The sequence below is a fragment of the Rhinichthys klamathensis genome, unplaced genomic scaffold (assembly GCF_029890125.1).
Source record: "Rhinichthys klamathensis goyatoka isolate OS25496 unplaced genomic scaffold, OSU_Roscu_1.1 h1tg000032l_1, whole genome shotgun sequence".
NCBI lineage: Eukaryota > Metazoa > Chordata > Actinopteri > Cypriniformes > Leuciscidae > Rhinichthys > Rhinichthys klamathensis.
Genome location: NW_026606581.1, coordinates 4,348,356 through 4,372,246, shown reverse-complemented (window position 1 = coordinate 4,372,246; position 23,891 = coordinate 4,348,356). Strand labels below are relative to the sequence as shown.

Below are 23,891 nucleotides of genomic sequence, written 5' to 3'. Positions count from 1 at the left end.
TTTTTTACTTTCTATTAAAAAAATAATCATAAAAAAACTACAACTGCACAACTGGTTTTTAACATGAAGAAGAAGAAAGATATGTTTATTGAGTACAAAAAACCCCAGCATATTAGAATGATTTCTGAAGGATCATGTGACACTGAATAATGGCTGTTGGCATCACAGGAATAAATTACACACACACACACATGTATGTATATATACACTCACAGGCCACTTTATTATGTACACCAGATTGGAACTCCTTTTGCCTTCAGAACTGCCTTAATTCTTGGTGGCATAGATTCAACAAGGTGCTGGAAACATTCCTGAGAGATTTTGGTGCTCTATTGGACTGAGATCTGGTGACTGTGGAGACCATTTGAGTATAGTGAACTCATTGTCATGATCAAGAAACCAGTTTGAAATGATTTGAGCTATCCTGCAGGAAGTAGCCATCAGAAGATGTGTAAACTGTGGCCATAAAGGGATGGACAGCAACAATACTCATGTAGGATGTGGCGTTTAAACGATGCTCAGTTGGTACTAAGGGTCCTAAAGTGTATACCAAAGATAATATCCTGCACACCATTACACCACCAGCTGCCTGAACCGTTGATACAATGCAGGATAGGTGCATGATTTCATGTTGTTTAAACAAAATTCTGACTCTACCATTTGAATGGCGCAGCAGAAATCGAGATCATTCTCTGTCTTTTTCGGACCATTCTCTGTAAACCCTAGAGATAGTTGTGCAGTTTCTGAAACCACTGGCATGGTTGTTGATGAATATGGCGGATGTGGACGGATTCCACGTTTAGACTTTGCTGGTCTGAGTCACTTAAATCACATTTCTTCCCCATTCTGACACTCAGTTTGAAATTTAGCAGATCGTCTTGACCACGTCTACATGTCTAAATGCATTGAGTTGCTGCATTAGATATTAGTGTTAACGAGCAGTTGATAACCTAATAAAGTGGCAAGTGAGTGCATGTACACACACACACTTACCTTGTCCACCGCTGACACTTTGGCACCTTTGTCCAAAAGAAGCTCCACAATTTCCATGTTTCTCATCTTGGTGGCTTTTATGAGGGGAGTCTCTGCATCCTGACACATTAATGTAAATAGAATTGTGTCTCTCTTTACAGTAAACAATTGTTAGCACCATATTCATAATTTTCCATATAGGATTACAATACACAATCCAATAAGAAGCATGGTCTTTACCTTAGTGTAGGCCTCAGTATCAGGGTTGCATTGCAGAATGTCTCGTACCATGGTTGCGTTACCTTTCTCGACAGCCCAGTACAGGGCAGTCTTACCATCCTATAATAAAGAGCCAAAAAGAATCATATGACCTGGGTCATCGTGATAGCTATTTCCTTAATCACGTGAGATTAATAATACGTTTCTAATATGAGGTGAAAAGGGCATTAAAACAAAGAGGCTGTTCTGTATAGATTAGAGTTTAGGACTGTGTGCTGATGGATGCAGACGATTGAAATATTGAAGAGGTGGTGTGAGAGAGATGCAGTTACCTGGCCTTTGACATCAATATCAGCATATTTATTAAGCAAAGCTCGGACGATCTCCACATGACCTCCTCTGACGGCTCCGATAAGCACAGTATCACCACTCTGAGACATAAACAAGCACAAGACGAATGGGAATTTCAAGATGCCTGAAATACTAACACTCAAGGTTAAATGAGAAGCTATACGAGAAGCTCTACCCGGTCAGGGATGTTGACATATGTGCCCGCGTCCAATAGATCCTGGACAATCTCAGTGTATCCCTCTATAGCAGAGATCATCAGTGCCGTGTTGCCATCTTTATCAGTCATATTCATGTTGGGGTTTCTCTTAAGCAGCTCCTTCACCACCTCAGTGAAACCACCATGCACAGCCACTATCAGTGCAGTCATCGAGTTCTACAGGAGAGAGATTGAGTTGGGATATTAACATGATACATATTTCAGTGACTATTACATCAGCATATTTGGTGCACCTAAAAAATGTCAAAAATCAATCTAACAAGCACAATGTGCACTGGCGTCTCACTGCATGAAGTTTCCTAGATTAATTGAGCCACGCATGTTACTCCTCTGGCTCTGTGTCTGCGTTTTGAAGTGAAATTCAAGGTGGTTGTATAGTAACAAAGTACATACCGCTCCTTCCTGGTCCACATTGGCGCCGTTCTCCAGCAGGTGCATCACGCAGTCATAATGGCCTTTTCTGGCGGCCCAGATCAGGGGTGTGGTGCCGTACTGACAACGACAACGAAAAACCACAATTAAATGACTTAACAGATCTGATTAACAAGCTTAATGATTTAAAGATTTTTCCCAAACTCTGCATTAGCCATTTTCAAAGCCATACATAACTTGAATTCTATGAATTATTAATGTGGTGATTATTCATTCACAGAATTCAAATCCTTGATTTACAGATAAGCAAATTAAATACATTACTTGGCATAATATCTGGTTAGTGAAATTAGAATAACTCATAAATGCAGTTATTAAAAAGTGGTGCATTTTACTTTATCAATGTTGCTTCTGTCATTAAAAAAAACATTTTTGACCATGAGATACAGTAATTTTAGTAAAATTTGCAATTCAATTCTACCACTATCTACTTATTATTTTTCTATTAAATATTTAACAAGTGCAAAACAGTGTGAGAATCATGGCACAATTTTGCAAAGTATTTACACAAAATTTTGGATTTGGTAGATTTTTTTGATGTTTTTGAAAGAAGTCTCTTATGCTCACCAATGATGCATTTATTTGATAAAAAAAAAAAAAAAAAGTAAAAACAGTAATTTGTGAAACATTATTACAATTAAAATAAGCGTTTTCTTTCTTAATATATTTTAAAATGTAATTTATTCCCGTGATGGCAAAGCTGAATTTTCAGCATCATTACTCCAGTCTTCAGTGTCACATGATCCTTCAGAAATCATTCTAATATGATGATTTGATGCTCAAGAAACATTTCTTGTTATTAATATCAATATTGAAAACAGTTGTGCTGCTTCTTGTGGAAACCAAGAGTTCTTTATTTCTTTCGTTAAAAAAAAAGAAATCTACTTATCTCAAACTTTTGAACGGTAGTGTATATCATTTATTGGTTCATGTGGAAACAGTTGACTTGGCTTTTTTGTTCACTATCAGTGTTTATGAATCTCGTGAAAGCTCAAGTCAGCGTTTCAAGAGATGGGAGTGATAAAGCACCTTGTCAGAGCAGTTGACTTTGGCTCCATGCTGAAGCAGCAGCTGAACAATCTCCGCATGGCCTCTTCCTGCCGCCCATATGATGGGGTAAACACTGTACTACTGGGACAGACAAAAATCAATTACACACCGCAGAAAAACACTCAAACCTAGAGATGAAGTCTCATATAGGGCCACATTTTCACCCACACCTCAGACATCCTCTCTGAGCATTTCTAAATGTACAATAAATGTTTGAAAGAGTTGTTACAGAACTGGAAAAGGCTGTTCGGACCTGTCCGGTGATGTTTGGATTTGCTCCCTTCTCCAGCAGTAGATGTGCCACCTCCACACGTCCCTTATAAGCGGCCCACATGAGCGCACTCCAGCCCCCCTACACAAACATACCAAGGTCATTATATTCCCACATGATCGTCCTAAATAATAATCTCATAGTCACAGGGCTATGTGGACAAACACATTTTCCCTGAGTCAGGGAGTGACTCAAACTACCGGCTGTCTCTTATCTTCCTTATTTGTTATTATAAGCTTTAGCTGCTTTCCCAGACAGCATTTATAGGCATCAGACACATTCAAACATTCCATTTCCAATGCTTAAATGTGCCTATGATACCCACAAATCTATATAAAGGAACTACACACATAACTGCTAATCTTAAATACAGAGTATCACATCTTTCAGTAAGGTAGGAATTAAATTAATCCAGATAGGACAGTGGAGGATACACAGTTTTAAGATTACGGCTTTGAATTTAACGTTAATTAAGTTTGAATAATTATTAAAAAGATTGAGAGATGAAAATGTACCAATTAATAAATAATATATAATCCACACATTTTTTTAATTTGATTAATAAAATGTGTTTAATCAAAAAACATTTTAATAAACAAGATTTAATAATTTAATTAATTAATTTAACTAATCTGATTCAGATGTAATCAATTCACAAATAAGAAAAAAAATCATATATATTTTATTTGTATATTTATAATTTGTATAATTAAATTGGCATTTTATATAAATCATTCACTGATTAATTAATTTGAAATAGAAGGCAACCCTTTACAGTAAGGTCTTATTTGTTAACATTAGTTAATGCATTAGTTAAACTAATTATGAGCAATATATTATTACAGCATTTATTAAGCTTTATTAATGTTAGTTTATAAAAATACAATTGCTCATCGTTTAGTCATGCTAGTTCAGTGCATTACCTAATGTTAACAAATAGAACTTTTGAATTTATAATGTATAAGTAAATGTAAAAATGAACACTAACCAAGTTAGTTGTTATTGTAGTTCATGTTACCTAGTGCAGTTCAGTTCACTAACGGTTACAAAGGAAATTTTATTGTAAAGTGCTACCGAAAATAATACTATTAATTTATTTAAAATTGATTGACAACCTTAATTTTGACAAAAATATACAGCAAAACTAAGCTAAAAAAATAGGTTGAATAAAGACATCGTTCGCAATGATAAGAACAACTGCTGATTTAAGTATAATTACCTTCTTTAAGGCATCCCGTGTCTTTATTCTGTGTCTTACCATGTCTCGATGCTCCACATTGGCATTGTTCTCCAGGAGTTCCTTCACCACTCCAGTGTGTCCCTCTTTAGCAGCTGAAATCAGTGCAGTCCAGCAATCCTAAGACAAGTGGAAAAAACTGCTTATTTAATTACATGGACATCTAAAGATCCTGAGTTTAGAAGATGTCCGTAGAGTTTCAGATCATACCAGCTGGTCATACCAGGTGGTCATAGTAAAGATTCTTCGACTGTCCCCAGAAAGGTTATATACTACACTGTGTATATGCTGGTGTGAGAAGCTCAAAGTGTTTGTGCCTGTAAACGTCGTCATCTAGTCATTTACAAAATGACAGTGCAGGGTACCAATTATTTAGATTCTACGGCCCACCCACACCTATGAAATCATACATCTGGTTAAAGAACTGTAGACAATCAGACATTAGCCATGTTTCCATCCACATACGTTTGTGTGAATTTTGGGATATCGTATTTTTTTTAAATAAAACGCTGGATGGAAATGCTAAGATGTGCATGAATTCTAAAATTGGGCATAAAAAAATTATTTATGCACTCAATTGAGTCGGATAATTTTTTTATACAATAAGAGGACATGCGATAACCTGGAAACATTTACCGAATAAATTATTATTATTTTTTTTTAACTCACGTGACCATCTCAACAGTGGATGTGATTGGATAACTGTACTAACTAGCAGACCAATGCACAGCATCTCAAATGTTGTTTTGGTTATTCTGAAATGCCTGACCCGAAGTCTGTCATCAAAATGATTTGTTATAATGACCTCTCACAACTGTCTCACATGATTGCCTTCACAAACATCAGGCAAGATAACATGACAGCGTTTATTGGTTTTCGTCTGATTGCTCGGATGCACAAGTCATTTGTGATGTCAGATAAAAGAGCCACAGTGTCTTCCCCGATTGCAGCAACTTCCCTTTTTATAACAGATATTTTGTGCCAATTTCCCAGGAAGTGCCTATTAAGTTTTCTTGAGCACATGGGATGGAAACGCTGGTTTGTTTGCAAATGTTTTATGCGATATTCCACTTTTGTGCAGAAGTTAAATTCGCAACTTTGTATGGATAACTACTGACACATTGACTCTTGCAAAAGAGTGCAGTCAGGTGTGACTGACAATCTTTGCTTGATGAAATCATTCTGTTCCAAAAACAAGTGCAAGTTTATGTTTTGCCTATATGATATCTCATGTTGCATCTCTCTGCTGTGTGTGTTTTGTGTTCAAATGTGAAGAACTACTCACGATATCATCCAAATTTACGTTTGCTCCCCTCCGGATGAGCTCCTGCACGATCTCTAGACTGCCCTGCTCTGACGCCACCATGAGAGCAGTCTGGCCGTTCTACAGCAGAAGACAATGACTTTGTATATATCAGTAATGGGCATGCAAATTTTAAAGAAATATTCAGAGTAAGGTTCATCCTAATGTTTATGTACCACATGTTTGGCATGGTGTCAGTGATCAAGGACAATAGTTTCAATTCATTCCTCAGTGTGCAGAAATGAACAAGAAACATGTTTACAGTAAATACACGATTTCCACAGTTTAACCATAACATTTAAACATTACACATAGCATGATACTGGTGTGACAGTTTTCCCAAGTTTTCAGTTTCACATTTTATTCAAGTCTATTGATTGTGGTCTAAACAACAACAAAAAAAGTGTCCTTATGTGGTCTGTAAGTTATGCTGTAAAATACAATTATTATTTTTCATAACTTAATTTTTAGCGCTTCAAATCAACAGCAAATATAAGCAGAAAATATAAAATCAGTTAAATTTTTTCCTCAAAATCATTTTCTTACATATGGGCCATTTACAACATTATATATGGTGAATGAGCAAATAAGTGAGTGGTACAGTAATAAAGTAATGACTCCAAAGATTTAAACTGTCTGATGTGCCTGAGCTCAGCACTATGGCGAAAACAAATTTAAACAAATATGTGTTCATGTATATATATATATATATATAGGGTTCCTGCACACTCACTTCACTTCTGGTGTCCACCTCTCTGTACTTGTCCAGATGAGCTTTGATGGCCGAAAGGTTCTCCTCCTCCACGTAGCTGAACAGACTCTGAATGGTCAGGGAACTCATCTTCAGAGAGTTGCTCACATCCATGGCTGGACTGGGAACTCCACTGGAGAACGTGGAAAAGAGCAGGAGAGATACATCATTAAAGGAAACTCTCCTCTGTTCAGCCATTATAAAAGACAGGCTTCTCCTCCTGAAGCAGAGCAGAAGTGGAACAACAAGAAACACAGTAACAAGCCCAGTCTTGCTGGATTGCACAAACCATTCGAGTTAATGATGAACCGCATGTTAACCGAACAGACAGTAGGCGACTATCTTATCAATATCGTTTAGGATAAAGCCTGAATGATGCGAAGTTAAAAAGCCTCTAATGCTGCCTGAGCAATAAACAGGGACTACTATACTATGGGCTTATTTCCAGCGCACTACTGGCTACACACACACAAAACCTTTTCCCAAAGCTTATACTAAGTTGTTATTCTGAAGAATGAAGGAAGTAGTTCAAGCCTCTTAATGGTCCTTAGAAGGGAAAAAAAACAAAGTTTGAGAAAATTAACAAGGCTTTACTTTGGCCTCAGAAATGCACACTGTATTCCAAGTCCATTCATTAAAACACAACAAGCACACTTCTATGGACGAATTTGTGCTCTATATCACTCATCAATCTTCACTGTGTGGAAGGAGGGGGGAAAAGTCACATATGAAATTATGCGAGCTAGTTTAAACAGTGGATTTTAAAAGTAGGGTAAGTTGGGAGACGATGCCATTAATGTAAAGTAATAAATCAAATATTCTATGTTTTCCAATATTTATTCTCATATTTATGCATTTTGACAATTTACTTGAATAACTGAAATTGAGTCAAAGAGATGCATCTGAATTACACTATATAATAATTAAATTATTATTTGTTTTTTTTTTAAATTAGCATATAATTCATTGAATTTAATAATTCACGGTTTACAATGATTATTACATAAAATAAAAACACCTGCACAAACCAATTTTCAGGGAGTCGTCTTACCCCAATAATCTAACTTTTAACATTTCACTTTAAAATCAAAACATTTTATCATAAAAATCGAAATGAAGGATACACAAAATCCTTCATTAACAAATCGACAATAAAAAAAAATCAATTAATAATCAAACAAAAAATCTATTTAATTTCAATTTAACCTCAAAACGTATTATTGGTTATTTCATTATTTAATATTGATATGCAAATAAAAAGAAACAATTTTAAAGTAACCAGAACAATTATAAAAGCATAACCATTCAATAAATGCATTGAGATTTAGTGATATTTATGGTCAAGAAGATGCCATGGTAGGAGAGCATCTTACACTTTCTTACTCTTTTTGGACATCTAAGTCACACTTAAAACTGTATGCATTTTGCAATTATTTACATTCAACTGGTGTAAAAAAAAAAAAAAAAAAAAACTTTAGACAATGTATGACATCAGCTTCACACACACAACAAAACACAGCATCCATACACTTCATTGTCTTCATTTCAAAATTCAAATCTTATTTTTTTTATTTAAAACCAAACAAGAATGTTTGATGTTGCTATATATAGCAAAGACATTCATTTATTTTAAACGTTTGTGTCCAAACACTTTTAGAGGCAGTAATTTAGACAGATCTAAATGTTAAGTTTTACTATAACATGAGCATAAATCACTATAATAAAGCGTTCAAACAAAAATAAGGCCAAAAGCTTGTACTTTTTTCCAGGGTCATTTGGCCAACTCAGCAGCCCCGGGACAACCCTTCAAAGATGAAACACCATAAGCCACTTCCAGCTGACAACATGCCAAGTATAATAGGTTAAAAACACCCAGTGGGGCCTCAGTGCCCAAAATCCACTTAGTTACAGAAGATACAAGTCCTATCGACAAACTTAAATATCAAAAGCTGACAGATACGGTAATGCAAAGAATCCTTTTCCATCAGCCTTTGTTCATCTCTGAACTGCTGACACACCCTTGAAAGCATCCCAGCTGTCCTCCTGAGACATCACACAATGAGGAGAGCCAATCACGGAGAGCCCCTCAGCCAAATATTGACAGGGCAATGTTCACCCCTCTCCCCAGCCCCAATACACAGCACACAAAGACGAGTGAAGATAACCCATTCCTAACAGATAACCCAAATACTATGCTTTCATTCAACTTTATTCTTCACACTCAGAAGGCTGAAAATATGCAAACTCACCTTGAGCCTAAGTCCCTGTGAGATAAGTTTAAAAGCCTGTCTCTCCTTGTGCTGTTGATACTCCACTCACGCTGTCACTCAGACTGTGTACTAACAAGCCGACCAGGGCTCTGCCTGTCACTCCAGGCACTCATGAATAATGCATGAGGAAGTGTGATGCCCCACCTCTCTTCAGAGAGACGCCCAATGCACACACGTGCAGTGAATCCTACTAGTCAAGCTCAACTCATGAATATTAATGAAGTCTGATGTTATAAGTAAGCCTCCTAAGGGTCCAGCTCACATGCATTTAATATTAATGAGACACGCCTTTGCTCAAGGGTGGGTGTTAGCATACAGGATTTATGAAAGAAAGAGTAATTTTTCAATTTCAGTGTAACTTAAATTTCAGTGTACTTTAGAAAATAAATAATAAATAAATCAAAATAGTTCTGTATAAATGTTTGTTAAAGGTCAATGGACTGGGAGGACATATGGATTTCACATCAGTGGGGAGCAAACAGCACTATGGCAATCTCTAAATATATAAACTGAGTTCTTATAATAGACATGATCTCTAGCCATAAAGTCGTCAACCCATTAGAGAGAGACAGAGATATGAAATTAAGTGTACAGTAGCATTTTTAGACTGGCCTATAATATAAGTAAAGTGACTTTTTTTATAGTTTACTTTGCAATATGAATGACTATTTTTGTTGTTTAAATACCTAATAACATATTCAAAACTGATTTTGGCACAATAACTAAATATTCATTAGAATTCAACATTTAAATAGATAACTTATTTTTCCCCAATTGATTTTAAGGAAAGAAAGCAAAATAATAGAATTATGTTTGTTTTATATACATACATATACACATATTCATGGTTTAACAAAGAAAAAAAACACCCCTGGAATTCCTTGGGGGTTTAGTTACTCACTCCTGGTTTGGGAATCACTGGATCCGTTTCCATAGTGTGGCACAACGGCACAGTGGTAAACAAGTTTACACAAGCACCGTGAAAAACAACTTTTGAAGCAGCTCAAACGTTTGCCCACTGTCTTAAGGTGTAATGAATATCACTATCATACCATACTTTTCTGAAACTGACAGCTGCATTGGAAATTAAAATGACGACTATTCATGCACAAGTGCTTACAAACAAACATTATATACACTGCAACCAACACTGGAGTGAAGAGCACGTGTCCTGACAGCTGAAGCTGAACTGTGTACATCCACTGTTCTCTCTTGTAACAATGTTACAAAGCTACTACGTAGCATTTAAAAAGAATATAAACTTTCTTTGACTCGCGTGAAAATGACAAAATAGTTGATAAGAGCTCACGTTTAAAAAAAAAAAAAAATCCGTTTGTTCAGAAGTCCAAATGGTAAATTAACTTACATGTCCCTGCAAGAAGGTCCAAGTTATTCGATATAATTCACATAACTCTGTGGGTTTCCATAATCTTGCGTTACACCACAGCCATTTTGTGGGGATGAAGATGATATTAAAATTAACTAGACATGTCCACCCACTGTGCACAAAATACGCCCACTGACTGCAGGACACAAGTGACGCCCACATTTGTCAGACAGACAGACAGACAGACAGATGATAGATAGATAGATAGATAGATAGATAGATAGATAGATAGATAGATAGATAGATAGATAGATAGATAGATAGATAGATAGATAGATAGATAGATAGATAGATAGATAGATAGATAGATAGATAGATAGATAGATAGATAGATAGATAGATAGATAGATAGATAGATAGATAGATAGATAGATAGATAGATAGATAGATAGATAGATAGATAGATAGATAGATAGATAGATAGATAGATAGATAGATAGATAGATAGATAGATAGATAGATAGATAGATAGATAGATAGATAGATAGATAGATAGATAGATTAGATAGATAGATAGATAGATAGATAGATAGATAGATAGATAGATAGATAGATAGATAGATAGATAGATAGATAGATAGATAGATAGATAGATAGATAGATAGGATAGATAGGATAGATTAGATAGATTAGATAGATTAGATAGATAGACAGACAGATAGACAGACAGACAGATAGATCGGTAAAAAACCCATCCATCCATCTATCTTCCTTCCATCAATCCATCCATCTATATATCTATCCATCCATGGTATGATTCTTTTTAAAATATGCATTCAATGTCATATCACTGTGGTAAACCAATTACCTATAAGAAAACCAAAAACACTGAGATGAATACCGAGAAGGAAAATATGTTTTATTTGTTTTGTGTCTGTCATCATGGTACTGGAATTAATTTTTAATGTCAAGTCCTTTATTTAAAGGAAAAATCGTTTTGCTTGGTACAACTTAGAGCACTCATTTCATCAAACAAATCAAATACTGGGTATCACATCTCAATTCATGATTATTACAGAAATAAATGGAGACTTTTTCCCCTCTGGACAATTCTCTAAAACTTGTTTTACAGTGTATATTGGTAAATTACATATTAGGTATTACTTTTCCTTTATCTCTCCACAAACTCATAACATTCCATTAACATCCTTAGTTTTCCTGTACACTGTCAGGTTATGCAACATCACAACCAGTCAGTAGGAATTACAAGGGAAAAGTTAATTCTGCAATATCTGGAAAACTTCAGCTTCGGTTTGCATGTTCACTAAGGGCCACAATCACAAATTTTTGAATGACCACTAGAGACTAACAAGACAATGACAAACAACAGAACTGAGGTGACTGGTGGACAACAAATGCACTGGTTTAAAAAGCATTACAGTAGTTTACAGTTTCACACAGCTTTGGGTCATTCTTTGCAAAATCAGTAGTTACAAACGGTATGAAAATGACTGAACCAAAATTTGACAGTGGCTTCACTATTACTAGGGCCTTAACAAAATCAAGATGTTGATTATCTGTATTTAGATGAACATTAGATGAACAATATCTGAACAAAGAAACAATATTTATACATAAACAGCAATGAACACACATTTAACATCATGGTATGTATGGAGCATGTTTACAAAATAAGCCTATAACACTGGAACACCATCCTGATTTTCCTTTGTTGCTACAATGAATGTAACATTTTGGGCAGATTCAAATTCATCCGTTTAACTTCTATTGAGCACATACTCTGACTGTTGAGTAGCACTGAGGTTTCTTGCATTGCTTCGGCAGTTTTTCTACTTTAGCGCAACCCCGACTTTTTCCTACCAAAAGTGCAAATAGGGAGAGAGTGAAAAATAAATCCTCCCAAAATCTCAGTAGGTAAAAATAATGTCAGTTTAAGACCAAATAAATCACTTTTTTTTTCTTTTTTTTGTACAAACCTCTCACCCTGTTGTAAACCCGTACAAATAAAGTGATTTTTTTGTGCACCTCATGTGATTTGGCACTTTGGACATTTGAAGCAAGTTTTGCATTGAGGTGCTAGTTAGTACGCTGGTTACTGAGGGACATGTTGCCTTAGGGCAGTTAAAACAAATAAGAAAATTCTTTAAGAAAAAGAGACAAAAAGGGCAAAAAGACTTATACAGTATATACCTGTCATGCATTTTTCTGCTTTAAAATGATATGTATTGTGAAAAGCGCTATACAAATAAATGTGAATTGAATTGAACTGTTACCAGCAGCCATTCCAGCAGAGTTGCAGATTTATTAATCTTCCGATTTGCAGTTGCTAAAACTGTTGGTACAGGGCTGTAATGCATCACGGTTTTACATGTCTGGAGTCTAAATACAATAAGACTTTAGAGAAGTGTGCTTACGAAACCACAGGGGGCTGGTTCAGAGCTTTTTCTCCAAATGGAGGCTGGTCGACTTCACGCCCAAAAATAACTGTTTCTTACTGAACTGACTTAGTTAACATGAATACAGTGACACTCACTTTGGTAAACGCTTTAGTCCCTTCAGCCCTTCATTACCAAATAAAAAACTAACATGTAGAGTCGCTCTGACCAAGGGCTAAAAGCTTTGGTATAAAATAAACACAACAACATAATTATCCAAAAGTAGATTCTGGGTGAAATATGAAAAAGTCTGATTTTCCAGACACTTGGATCCAATGAGCGAAGTTCTCCGAGACCTTTTAGGGGGTCAAAGTTCAAGAAATATCCTTATATGATATCACAAAATGTACAGGTTTCTTTAGGGCCCAAGAGTACAGATGGATTCATCGAGAAAAAAAAATTGATTTTGAATAGTTGAAACTGCATGTATACGAGTACTGCATGTATAGTACACCACCAGTCAAAAGTCTGGACACACGGCCTCGTACTTTATTATTACTATTTTCCTCACTTTAGAATAATAGTCATCAAAACTATGAAATAAATGGAAGTATGGGAATTATGAAAAAAATCTAAATGTTAATGAAATCAAAATGATGTGCATCTTGGGATGCAAAACAGACTTTTGGCTGGTACTGTACTTTAATACTGAACCACTAGAAAGTTCTGACTGTTGTTGATGTGACAAGAACATTAGCACTGTTTGCAAAAATAATGTGATCCTTTAGCTCAAAGGGAAAGTTCACCCAAAAATTATATTTTGAAAAATATGGGTAACCAAACGGTTGATGGACCCCATTGACTTCCAGTTTTTTTTCTCTCCATACTATGGAAATCAATGGGATCCATCAACTGATTGGTTAGCCATATTCTTCAAAAATTCTTCTTTTGTGTTCAGCAGAAGAAAAAAATTCATCCAGGTTTGGAACAATTTGAGTTGATGATTTTCATTTTTGGGTGAACTAACCCTTTAACATGCACCCATTGTAAAGATACAGGTTATTGCACTATACCATATATGTCTGTAACATAAAAAACACAAACATGCTGAGATATTGAATGTTGCAGTAGAAACATAGATGGTAGAGGAACATCTGGTCATTTGTCATGGTTTAAAACGAGACCTGTGTGCCCTGAGGAAACCTACCACCCATTAAAAAACAGCATTGATACAACCCTTAAATGCAACCAAAAGCCCTTAATAAAAAATAAAATCAAATAAACAAAAATCACTGACAAAAATGAAGACGCTCCCTTAAGTTTGACCCTTGTTCCCAAAGAAAGCAGCAGATATGAACCGACTAGAAAACCAGAGAAAGAACAAAGAATAAAGATGAAACAATGGCAAGATATAGGAACTTAAGGCCTGCAAGTTTGGCAACACACGACTGGACTTTTTTTTCCTTTACCGCACACATTTCCTTTGAGAAGAACTAAAACAGCACAGAGGTTACTTCGTTTAACTGACAATGGCAGAAACCCTCTAGGTACCGTGGAAGCTGATTCCAGTGCTAGACTTCCTGCACTAATGTAGTGAAGCTATAAGCCAACAATGACTGGTCCGTTCCTATGTAACACGATCCCCATACGAGGCTTCTGGAGCTAAATATACGAAGGGTTTAAGGCAACTTCAGATTAACTGACACTTAAGTCAATTATATACCATATTCTATAATCAATCACCCCATTTTCATACAATCCTATGAAGATTTCCTATTTAAAACCAAAACGAGACCAACTCCAACAGGGCAACTATGGGGAAACCGTCTCTTTTCTCTGTATTGTTGCTGGAGTTTATGCCTTGTTAATGTCACTGTCAGTGTCGTTTGGATCTGAGGGAGGAAATGGCCGCTCTGTGTCTCTCAGTGTTGATATCAGAGTTCCTCACAACGCAGCCCGTCCTGCCCTCATGTGGCTTTCTGCTTCTGGTTGCAGTTGTTGTCAGGAGAGGAGAGACAGTTCTGTTCACTGGCCTGAATGCTGATCGGCTCTTCCTGTTGTTTCCTGCGTCTGGACTTCACAGGTAAAACCAGCGCCAGCAACACGCAGATCAGGTGAATGCAGCAGTACCATGAGCTGAAAAGGGGGAAATGACAGACAGCACATTAGGAATTTTTGTTATGTGATTTTGTCATTTATTGATTATACTTTTGATAGTTTTACATAAATATTTAAATTAACCAAGTGTAAGACATTTACCACTCATAGATTTGAATAAGAATAAAAAAAATCTGAAAATATTATATAATATATACTTTATTTTAATTAAAATATGTGTTGTCAACCAGTGGTTCCCAACCTTTTTTGGTCTAAGATGCCCTTTTTCCCAAGAAAATATTTTAGGGCCCCCCTTCACATTTAATGATATTATCACTCTTGTAAGTTTGCAGTAAGGACGACAAAATATGTTGTTTTCAAACAAATGGTACCTATAACCAGATATGTTTATGCACAAATTATAGCCTATAATATTGAAAATGATAACAAAAACATCAGTAGGCCCTTTGTAAGCCTAGGAGAAGCCTATAAATTGGCCCTATTTGAAATGCAAAAACAAAAAATATTCACACTGGTGTGTAGCAGGTAAAGAAAAGAAAGAATATAGGCTATTACTAAATGACTGCTGTCTGGGGCCTCAATACTTGCATGTTATTTGTGAGGCTTTATCAATGTTGAGGCTTTATTTTTTACGCTTTTGGCGCTATAGCGAGCGATGATAAACTTGCGTTTATTAACAGAATAATGCGTCTTTCGGAAGAGCATTGTAGCCGGAACTACTTCTCTCTGTGTACGTCTATGACGAGTCACGCAGGTACTGGGCTACTCCGCAGCGGCAGCGATCCGAACCAGTGTAAAATAGTCCCAATGTAAACACTTATTATAGGTGTACCATAGTGGTTCAGGATAAGACAAAAACATGGATTGGAAAATGGAATCATGATGAACTCGCTCATTATATAAATTTAGTAAATTTTGAACAGAAAAAAAGTTAAGGACTTTTATTTAATGCTCATTGCTCAAAACTTTTCAAAATATGACGCGACCCCCCACAGAGCTCGCCGAGGCCCCCTTGTGGGCCGCGACCCCCCTGTTGGGAACCGATGTTGTAAACTATAAGCTACGTGGTTATTTTGGGGAGGAGACATTTATGGAAAAAGTTGTGCAATCATTAGGGATAATATAATATATTTTAATATAATAATATGTGTGCTTTATATAACATTTGTTTTATAAATTCAAAAACTTTTGCGAGTACACAAATTAAGATGAAATTAAGCTTTATGCACGAGGCCTCCGATCTTTATGCAGTCGGCTACATTACTTTCCAATAGGATCTTGGATTTCCCAGTGTTGTTGTCACTGAGATGAACTGAGCTCCCCATCTCCTCGACATAATTTACAACTTTCTGGGCTGATCTCCCACAGCCTTCAATCTGATCTGCAGTGGCCAGTCACCAATCTCTTGACCTAATTCTGGCTCTTTAATGAAAATGCTTTATGTGTTCTTCAGGCAGACTCATTTAACAGCCCTGCTCCAGCAAATGACCATCATAGATTTAATTTATCTCAGCAGAAGCTGTGAAATACACGGTCTTCCGCTAGCTCATAAAGTGTCACCAGACTCTGGCCTTTAAAGCCATCTAATGAATGGAGCAAGAGATAAAATCAGCCTCTCATTTTTACCTGTCAGCTTCATGTCTTCCGCTAATAACTCTTGGGTTAGTTGGGTTTACAATGACTCCCTAACTTCTTTAAAGCATTTCACTTCTTTATTAATGATTTATCACCAAAGCTCACTCCTAAACAAACAGGAAGAGCCTGTTGCATATTGCTTATCAGTCAGACGAGGTGAATCTTTAACGGCAGGGGTCGGAGACATCAGGACCTGCCCTGGAGTGCTCACATACTGGTGCAAATGCATTACTGACCTATAAAACTTTAGTGAAGGCCCTACTGCCAGCAGTACAAATGGCACAACAGTGTAACAAATGGCGATCTGCGTGCTGAACCACGTGATCACGTCATAGATGAGCTTGAGTGTGTCTGAGCCCAGGAAGTGTTGCCTCACATTGTGTCTTACCTGAAAAAAAAAAGAGGAAATAGAGTAACTTTAAAATGTTTAAAAGATATAATGAGGACTAAAAACCAATGATCCTTTAAAACATTTAAAACATAAATTATCATTTTTTTTGTCTTCAATCAAGTCTTCAATCAAAAAAGTTTAAAGGCATTAAAGATATTGGAATATTTCTGTACACATGTAATTAGAATATTCCATACGTACTGGCATGCCTTCTTTTCTTGATTTATTGGTTTGTTCTTTTTTTTTTCTTTTTGAGGAAAGATATTAATTCCAAAGATGTTTATTTTATTGTTTAATATTTTACAACTGACTGTATAATTATGTAGCACCCATAATCCCTTTCATTTTGACATGTTCAGATATAAATGAATGGTGGATCTGAATAAGGTATTTACTTGACACAGAATTTACATAAATAAATAAAAAAATAATTTTGTCCAGCAAGGATGCATTTAATTATCATTTACATATTCTAAATAAATGCTGTTCATTTGAACTTATTGATAAAATATATATATATATATATATATATCATGGCTTGCACAAACAAACTATGTAGCACAACAGTTTTCAACATTGAAATCATCATATTAGAATGATTTCTGAAGGATCATGTGACTCTGAAGACTAAAGTAATGATGCTGAAAATTCAGCTTTGATCACAGAAATGAATTGCCATTTAAAATATATTCAAATAGAAAAGAGTTATTTTAAATTGTAATAATATTTAATTGCAATATTCATATTTAGTCGTATTCATATGTCTAGAAACTGGAATATTTGTTTAGATGGGTTATGAAAGTAGATTTCAGTACATATTCAGAATATACAAATACCAAACAGCCCAAATTCTGATCAACGTAAGAATATTCGTATTCATGTACAGTAAGCGCAGTAATGGTTTTGAGTTTAAGAAGTGATAACGGCTCTGGAGTTAACAGTGTATCATGCAGGCAATGCCGCGGCGGGCTGAAGACTTTATATTCAGAGTAGCATTTTAAGATGGACTACTGCAAGTATGTGACCTACTTTTTTCTTTAGTTGGAGAGGCCTTGCTTGATCATTACAGTGTGACAGAGGAATCGTAGTTTTATGCAGCACATGACTAGATGAATAATAACCCTGACTGAGTGCGTAGTCTTTTTGCGGCCCATGCATGCCTCTCCTTCATTATTGGAGAAAACCAACATCCAATTTATTCAAATGTAACAGTATTTTTCCATCAAAACAGCTCCCAAAAAATATAAGCTGCATTCCAAGTATTCATCAGATAAAACCTTTGTGATATATTTCTGACTTTCGACCTTGTTTTGACAGCCCATCTCATGTAAAGAATACTCACTGCCCTTGCAGCCATTGTTACAGCAATGCCCGTGACAAAGGTCAGGTAATACCCCGGGTAAAGTCCGTGCCAGATGGCTGAGAGGAGGAATGTGGCCGCGGTGGGATTGTACGGGCAGCGCTCATAACACACCCTGCGGAGACAAAACAACAAAAGCTTGTTTCTAAGATTTCAGGAAGAAGACAAGCTCAGTCAAGATTCTTCTGTTTTGCAAGCATTCACCTTTTTAACCAAAGGGCTGTCTGAATGTTCCAGTTATCCAAGAACATCTTGAAGCTGGTGGCAAACTGTTGAGGACATAAGGAAAAAGATGATATATTAGGGTTCAGGTCGAGTGAGAAGACCAACGTGGAAGTAGTTAGGGCTGTTACAATATATCATGTCACGATATATATCGCAATACAAAATATTTAGTTATGATATAGAGTCTCAGTCTACATTACATTATCACTGGTGTTTTAGAATGCCAAACATTTATTATAATAATATAATAATGATTTATAATTATTCCTATGATTGAAAATCCATATAGCCTATAAATGTATGCTACAGTATAAATTAAAATTAATATTTCAAAAGTATAGAATAGGAAAATTACAATACTTTTGTCCTAATTTCCCACTTGCAAGAAATAAACACTTGAGCTTTTATTTTGGAGAAAACACCAGATCAACACCATGCTGATCGCGTGAGCAAAGTGCGCACTTTTCTTTAAAGTCCCTGTAAAGTCAAAATTAAGTATGTGTTCTGAGTTTGTCACACCACAGAAAAATGTGTTATTAGCCACCCAGACAAATTTGAATGATAAAAAAAGCCGGCAAGTACATAAAATAAGCTATCAAAATCTTGAAAAAATGAGCAGTATTCTCTGCTCTCAAACGCTGGGGGCGTGTCCACTGTCTGCGCTGAAACCACGCCCACTCGCGGGAAAGCTGCCGACGGTGATATTTGTGATACTGCTTTCGGGACGGGGAGATGAAGGCCGAGGCGGGAGATAGTCGGTTCGGCCCCATTCACCAGTAACAGCGGATTATCAGTGAATCCCAGTTGTCTCCGACGAAAGTTTATAAAACTATCCCGTGTAAAATGATCGCTACAGAGGCGGGTGTTGGTGTTGATCCTCAGCTCTCCATCAAGGTTGGCTCTTCACAAAATTAATCCATCTCTTCTCTTCTTGATGTGATCGTTTTTAGGAAATTTAAATAAAGACACCGATCTGTTTTGTACATGATCGCATCCAGGTAGTAGCCTACGCATTTCCGTGTCGAAGGCATAGCTAGCTGGCAAACTGTAGTTTGTACTGACAGTAAGTCGCGATTGAGTGGCCTCAGTGCGTCATCAAGTAGGGGCGTGTCCAGGAGCTCAGGGGCTCCAGTGCGTCATCGAGCCCCGTTTTAGCCCCGCCCAAAAAATCCGGAAAATAGCAATGGTGAAAAACTGTTAAACGGTCTAACTCCACAATTCAGTAATTCACAGTTCACAGTCTTTGTAATATGTTTTAGCAATACATGTCTAACATTTATAATGGGTTTAGAATTTTTTTTTAGAATTGCCTTTACAGGGACTTTAACCCTCTGGGGACCAGAGTGTTTTTGGGGCCCTTTGGATGTTTTGACATGCTCTGACATTTGTGCTTTTTTCAGTTGCTTATAAACATATTAATGGCACAGGTGAAATTAAACTCTATTTAGCACAAACAGGTCTACCATAATGTGTGAGCAACATGTATGTACATGTTTGTATTTTTGAGAGAATATTGTTTATGCGTGGTTATTGAAAAAACTAAAAAATAAAGTTTTTGAAATAAGGACACAAAAAACATACTAAATATGAGTCCACAAGACTTTTGACTAATGTACGTTGTTGCCTAGAGTTTTTGCTTCAAAATGATCTGAAAATCATCCTTCCTAATCATTCACATAAAACAATAGATTGTTTTAAATTGTGAAAAACATTTTTTTGTTTGCCAAGGCAATATGCGGATGGGCGGAACGGCCCAACCCCTATCATGAATAATTAAGTGGTTCTCAGACAGTGACCCTGCATAATAATGAGCCTTTCATTCAGGGGTGTCACACAAGAAAGAATGTAAGGACAATATATATATATATATATATATATATATATATATATATATATATATATATATTGTCATTGCATTCTTTCTTGTATATATATATATAGCCTACATGTATATATATATATATATATATATTTTGTCATTGCATTCTTTCTTGTATATATATATAACCTACATGTGTATATATATATATATACACACACACACACACACACACACAAACACACATATATATATATATATATATATACAAACAATCAAAATATAAATGAAAGGCAGAATCACATTTTTATTCATACCTGGAAACAAATCCTGGTCAAATGCTATATGGGCCATTCTACAGAATTGGTTCAAAGTTACAGTTGGAAACATCTTGAAAAGAAAATAGTCTTTTCCCATAAATGTCTTATAAAGTATTATTTTTTAAAGTAGACCAATACAATAAAAATAAACCAGTCGCATTTCAAAGTCGCTCGCGAAATGACCGCCAGGTGGCGCAAAGGGACATTTATCAAAACGTAAGTGGGGCTAATGTCAATTAACAACAGTAAGGATGAAATTCTACAAGTTATGGTAATTTACAAATAAGCCTACAACAAACATTTATTTTTAAACAAATATTTTTAAATATGCAACATGCACGTTTAAACAACAAACAATACAATCTGAACCAGCGCTCCTGTATTGAGACATGCAGCGCGTTTCAGTTACGATCCTGGTTCCAGTGGCCTTAATACATTCACGGCTTTTTAAAATGTCACAAAGCGTTTTGAGATGGTTTTGAATGAAATATTGAAGTTTATAATTAGGGTATTTTGGCACACCACGCCGAGTGGCTATGCATTATTCTAAAATCTGGCTTTATTCTGGCATGTTGAATTAGAGTTTGACAAACGCGGCGGCGCGTTCATTTGGATTTATTTTTCTCATAACAGCTAAAAGAACTTACTGCGTAATTGTTGGTCATACAGATAAGATATCATCTTTTAAAACTGTAAAAGGTCTACTTTTATTCATGTAGGTAGGCTAAAGTAGGCCTACACTCACACAGGCTAACGACAAAACGTTTTCTCGCTCATGTGAGAAACAAACGTTTGGGCATTTCTCAGTGAGGAAATTAATAGCCGAGCGGTAGAACTTACGATTCATCATCAAGATGACACGGGTTCAAATCCCGATCAAACATGGTCTACTGCAAATTTTATATTTATTAATGCAGAGAGATTTGTCTAGCTCTAAAACTCTGTTACGCCATACAGTTTTTTGGTTATATTTATAAAATAAAATTACCATGCATTTCCATTTTACACTAGGAACAATAGTATCGAACACAACGACGTTGCATCTGTACCAATCGTACGAGGCTACCAATCGTAATTTCAAAAGCAGTTCTGTAAAAAAAGTAATTTTACATATATAGCCTATATATATATATATTTTTTTTATTAGGCCTATTATTATTATTATTATTTTGATTCCCTACAACCTAGAGTTTTTAAAAACATGGTTTTAAGTAAAGTGTGATTTGCCAGAGGGGACGGGGATTTCCTTCTGGTCTAAACATCCCTGCTTCTGCTGAATTATTTGAATCCCCACACCCCTCCCTCCACAGTAATCAATGCTATAGGCTACTTCACCAATAGACCATATCAAATATAAAATAGAGATATGCAACAAGCACGTTTAAACAACGACAAACAATAAAATCAAAACCAGCGTTTCAGTTGTTCATTAGTTCAAGTGGCCTTAATGCATGCACGGCTTTTCAAAATTTTACAAAGCGTGTTGAGATTATTTTGAATGAAATATTGAAGTTTATAATTAAGTGTTTTGGCAGACCACGCCGAGTGGCCCTATGCATTTTTCTAAAGTCGGGTTTTATTCGAACTTTTGCTAACGACAAAAACAGTTTATCTGTCGTCTCTGTCTCCGGGAACTGCGCGTCACAAAAATGAACCGAAGCCACTTCAGCTCAGTCACTATAAGAAATCGGCTCTGTCTAAAGCCTTTAAATGTCTAAATATTCTGGCTAATAAATGTTATCTGATTATGTAATCCATATGAAAACGAGAGGTACAGAGGATGTACTCAAACATGTAGCCTGTAAGCGCTTCCCAATGAGAAAATGACAAGGGTGAAAATCTCGCTCTAATTAAATGTAGCAGGCTAAATCGCCCTGAATTAAAATGTAAAAACAGATCAAATAATGTATTTGTCGAAATGTTGCGATATTGTTTCATTTAAGTTCATAATTATTCAATACATGTTATTTAATTTAGCAGCATTACCACAAAGCACCGTGGTTCGATATTTATTTGAATAAAAAAATAAAAAATAAAAAACTTAATTCACAAATTGCATGCCTGGTTGAAAGGATCCAAAGATCCATGTAGACTTTAATATTGAGTTGAACATTTTGTTCATGAAAACAAATTAACATGCGTTTTTTTCAGATTATATTTAGTTTTGCTTGGAAAAAGCTGGCCCAAACCAGTTTTATTTCATCAATTACTGAAATAATGAAATATTTAGTAATAAACTTTTATGATAGAAATATCACTAGGCTACATGTAACTAAATCATTTAATTCCTTCATTATCAACACTGTCTAGAATTGCGATTTAAGTGTGAATTGCGACTTCTCTTTGTGTTAAGTCAGCCTCAGACTCCGATAGCCTGTGGGGGGTTGGAGGGACAGTTCAGTGCTGTATCGAGCGCGCAGGACAATAGGCATAGGTGTTAATGTTCCTCTTTCATATGGAGAGCGAGGGAGACTAAATAAACTTGTTAAAAAGAGATTCAGCGCGAGAGAGGCAAAGAAAAACGCATGTTTTAATTTAATTATGTTGCTTTGGACAATTTTCGTTTTGTAGGCCTACTGTTTTAATTGTTTAATATAGCTGTCATTTCTTTGGCAATACAAATTTAAAATGTCGCAAGAATAAGATTAGCCTAGTGTTTCTTATTTTGCATCGCAAAAGAAATAAACTCTAAACCCGATGCAACCCTGTTTTAAATTAAAAAAACTGTCCCGACACTTTATTTAAACCTTGAAATGTTCGAACTTGGTTTCAAACTTAAGTAATTTTAGTGTTCTTTTACATTACACAATAATTTAGCAGACTAAAGACGAGCTTCTTCCTTTTACATTACACAATAATTTAGCAGACTAAAGACGAGCTTCTTCATTTTCATTTTCTGATGCAATCGGCTGACAATCTTCCTTCATCAGTTTTTGTCGTTTGTGCAGCGGCTGCGGTTCTACAGGAATGTAGCAAATTTATGTTGTAATAATAATTAAACAAAACTCTTGACTTTAAATAAGTAAACAGTTATAAACAGTTAGCTATTTAAGCATCAAGAAGGTTAAATATAAACGCTGTTGGCCAACATCGGTTAACAACATGTATGCTACATTGAGATTCGATCTCGAGTCGATTGAAGCTCCTCGAAGCTCGTGTTGTTGCGTTAACCTCTGAGCTATCGTCTGTACGTCTGTAAATGTTTTTATTGCAATGTTTTACTTTTT

At 35.8% G+C, this 23,891-nt stretch overlaps 2 protein-coding genes across 6 annotated transcripts in view; both read right to left on the bottom strand.

Moving 5' to 3' along the window:
* The window catches only part of kidins220a (kinase D-interacting substrate 220a), a 51,796-nt gene extending 41,264 nt beyond the window's left edge, over positions 1-10,532 (bottom strand). For 4 of the 5 annotated variants that reach the window (XM_056245634.1, XM_056245636.1, XM_056245637.1 and 1 more), the window contains exons 1-11: positions 9,053-9,158; positions 6,786-6,936; positions 6,035-6,133; positions 4,771-4,869; positions 3,495-3,593; positions 3,221-3,319; positions 2,153-2,251; positions 1,718-1,915; positions 1,524-1,622; positions 1,213-1,311; positions 994-1,092 (exon numbers count right to left, since the gene is read on the bottom strand). In XM_056245634.1, the coding sequence (XP_056101609.1) occupies positions 994-1,092; positions 1,213-1,311; positions 1,524-1,622; positions 1,718-1,915; positions 2,153-2,251; positions 3,221-3,319; positions 3,495-3,593; positions 4,771-4,869; positions 6,035-6,133; positions 6,786-6,917 (1,122 nt within the window). In that variant the 5' untranslated portion in view covers positions 6,918-6,936; positions 9,053-9,158. Of the gene's footprint in view, positions 1-993; positions 1,093-1,212; positions 1,312-1,523; positions 1,623-1,717; positions 1,916-2,152; positions 2,252-3,220; positions 3,320-3,494; positions 3,594-4,770; positions 4,870-6,034; positions 6,134-6,785; positions 6,937-9,052; positions 9,159-10,439 lie in introns of those variants that run through there. The other variant, XM_056245635.1, reaches the window with a different exon arrangement.
* A 3,158-nt stretch (positions 10,533-13,690) lies between these two features.
* The window catches only part of mboat2a (membrane bound O-acyltransferase domain containing 2a), a 71,808-nt gene continuing 61,607 nt past the window's right edge, over positions 13,691-23,891 (bottom strand). The window contains exons 10-13 of the mRNA XM_056245633.1: positions 18,505-18,569; positions 18,283-18,415; positions 16,786-16,937; positions 13,691-14,932 (exon numbers count right to left, since the gene is read on the bottom strand). Of these exons, the coding sequence (XP_056101608.1) occupies positions 14,764-14,932; positions 16,786-16,937; positions 18,283-18,415; positions 18,505-18,569 (519 nt within the window). The 3' untranslated portion in view covers positions 13,691-14,763. The remainder of the gene's footprint in view (positions 14,933-16,785; positions 16,938-18,282; positions 18,416-18,504; positions 18,570-23,891) is intronic.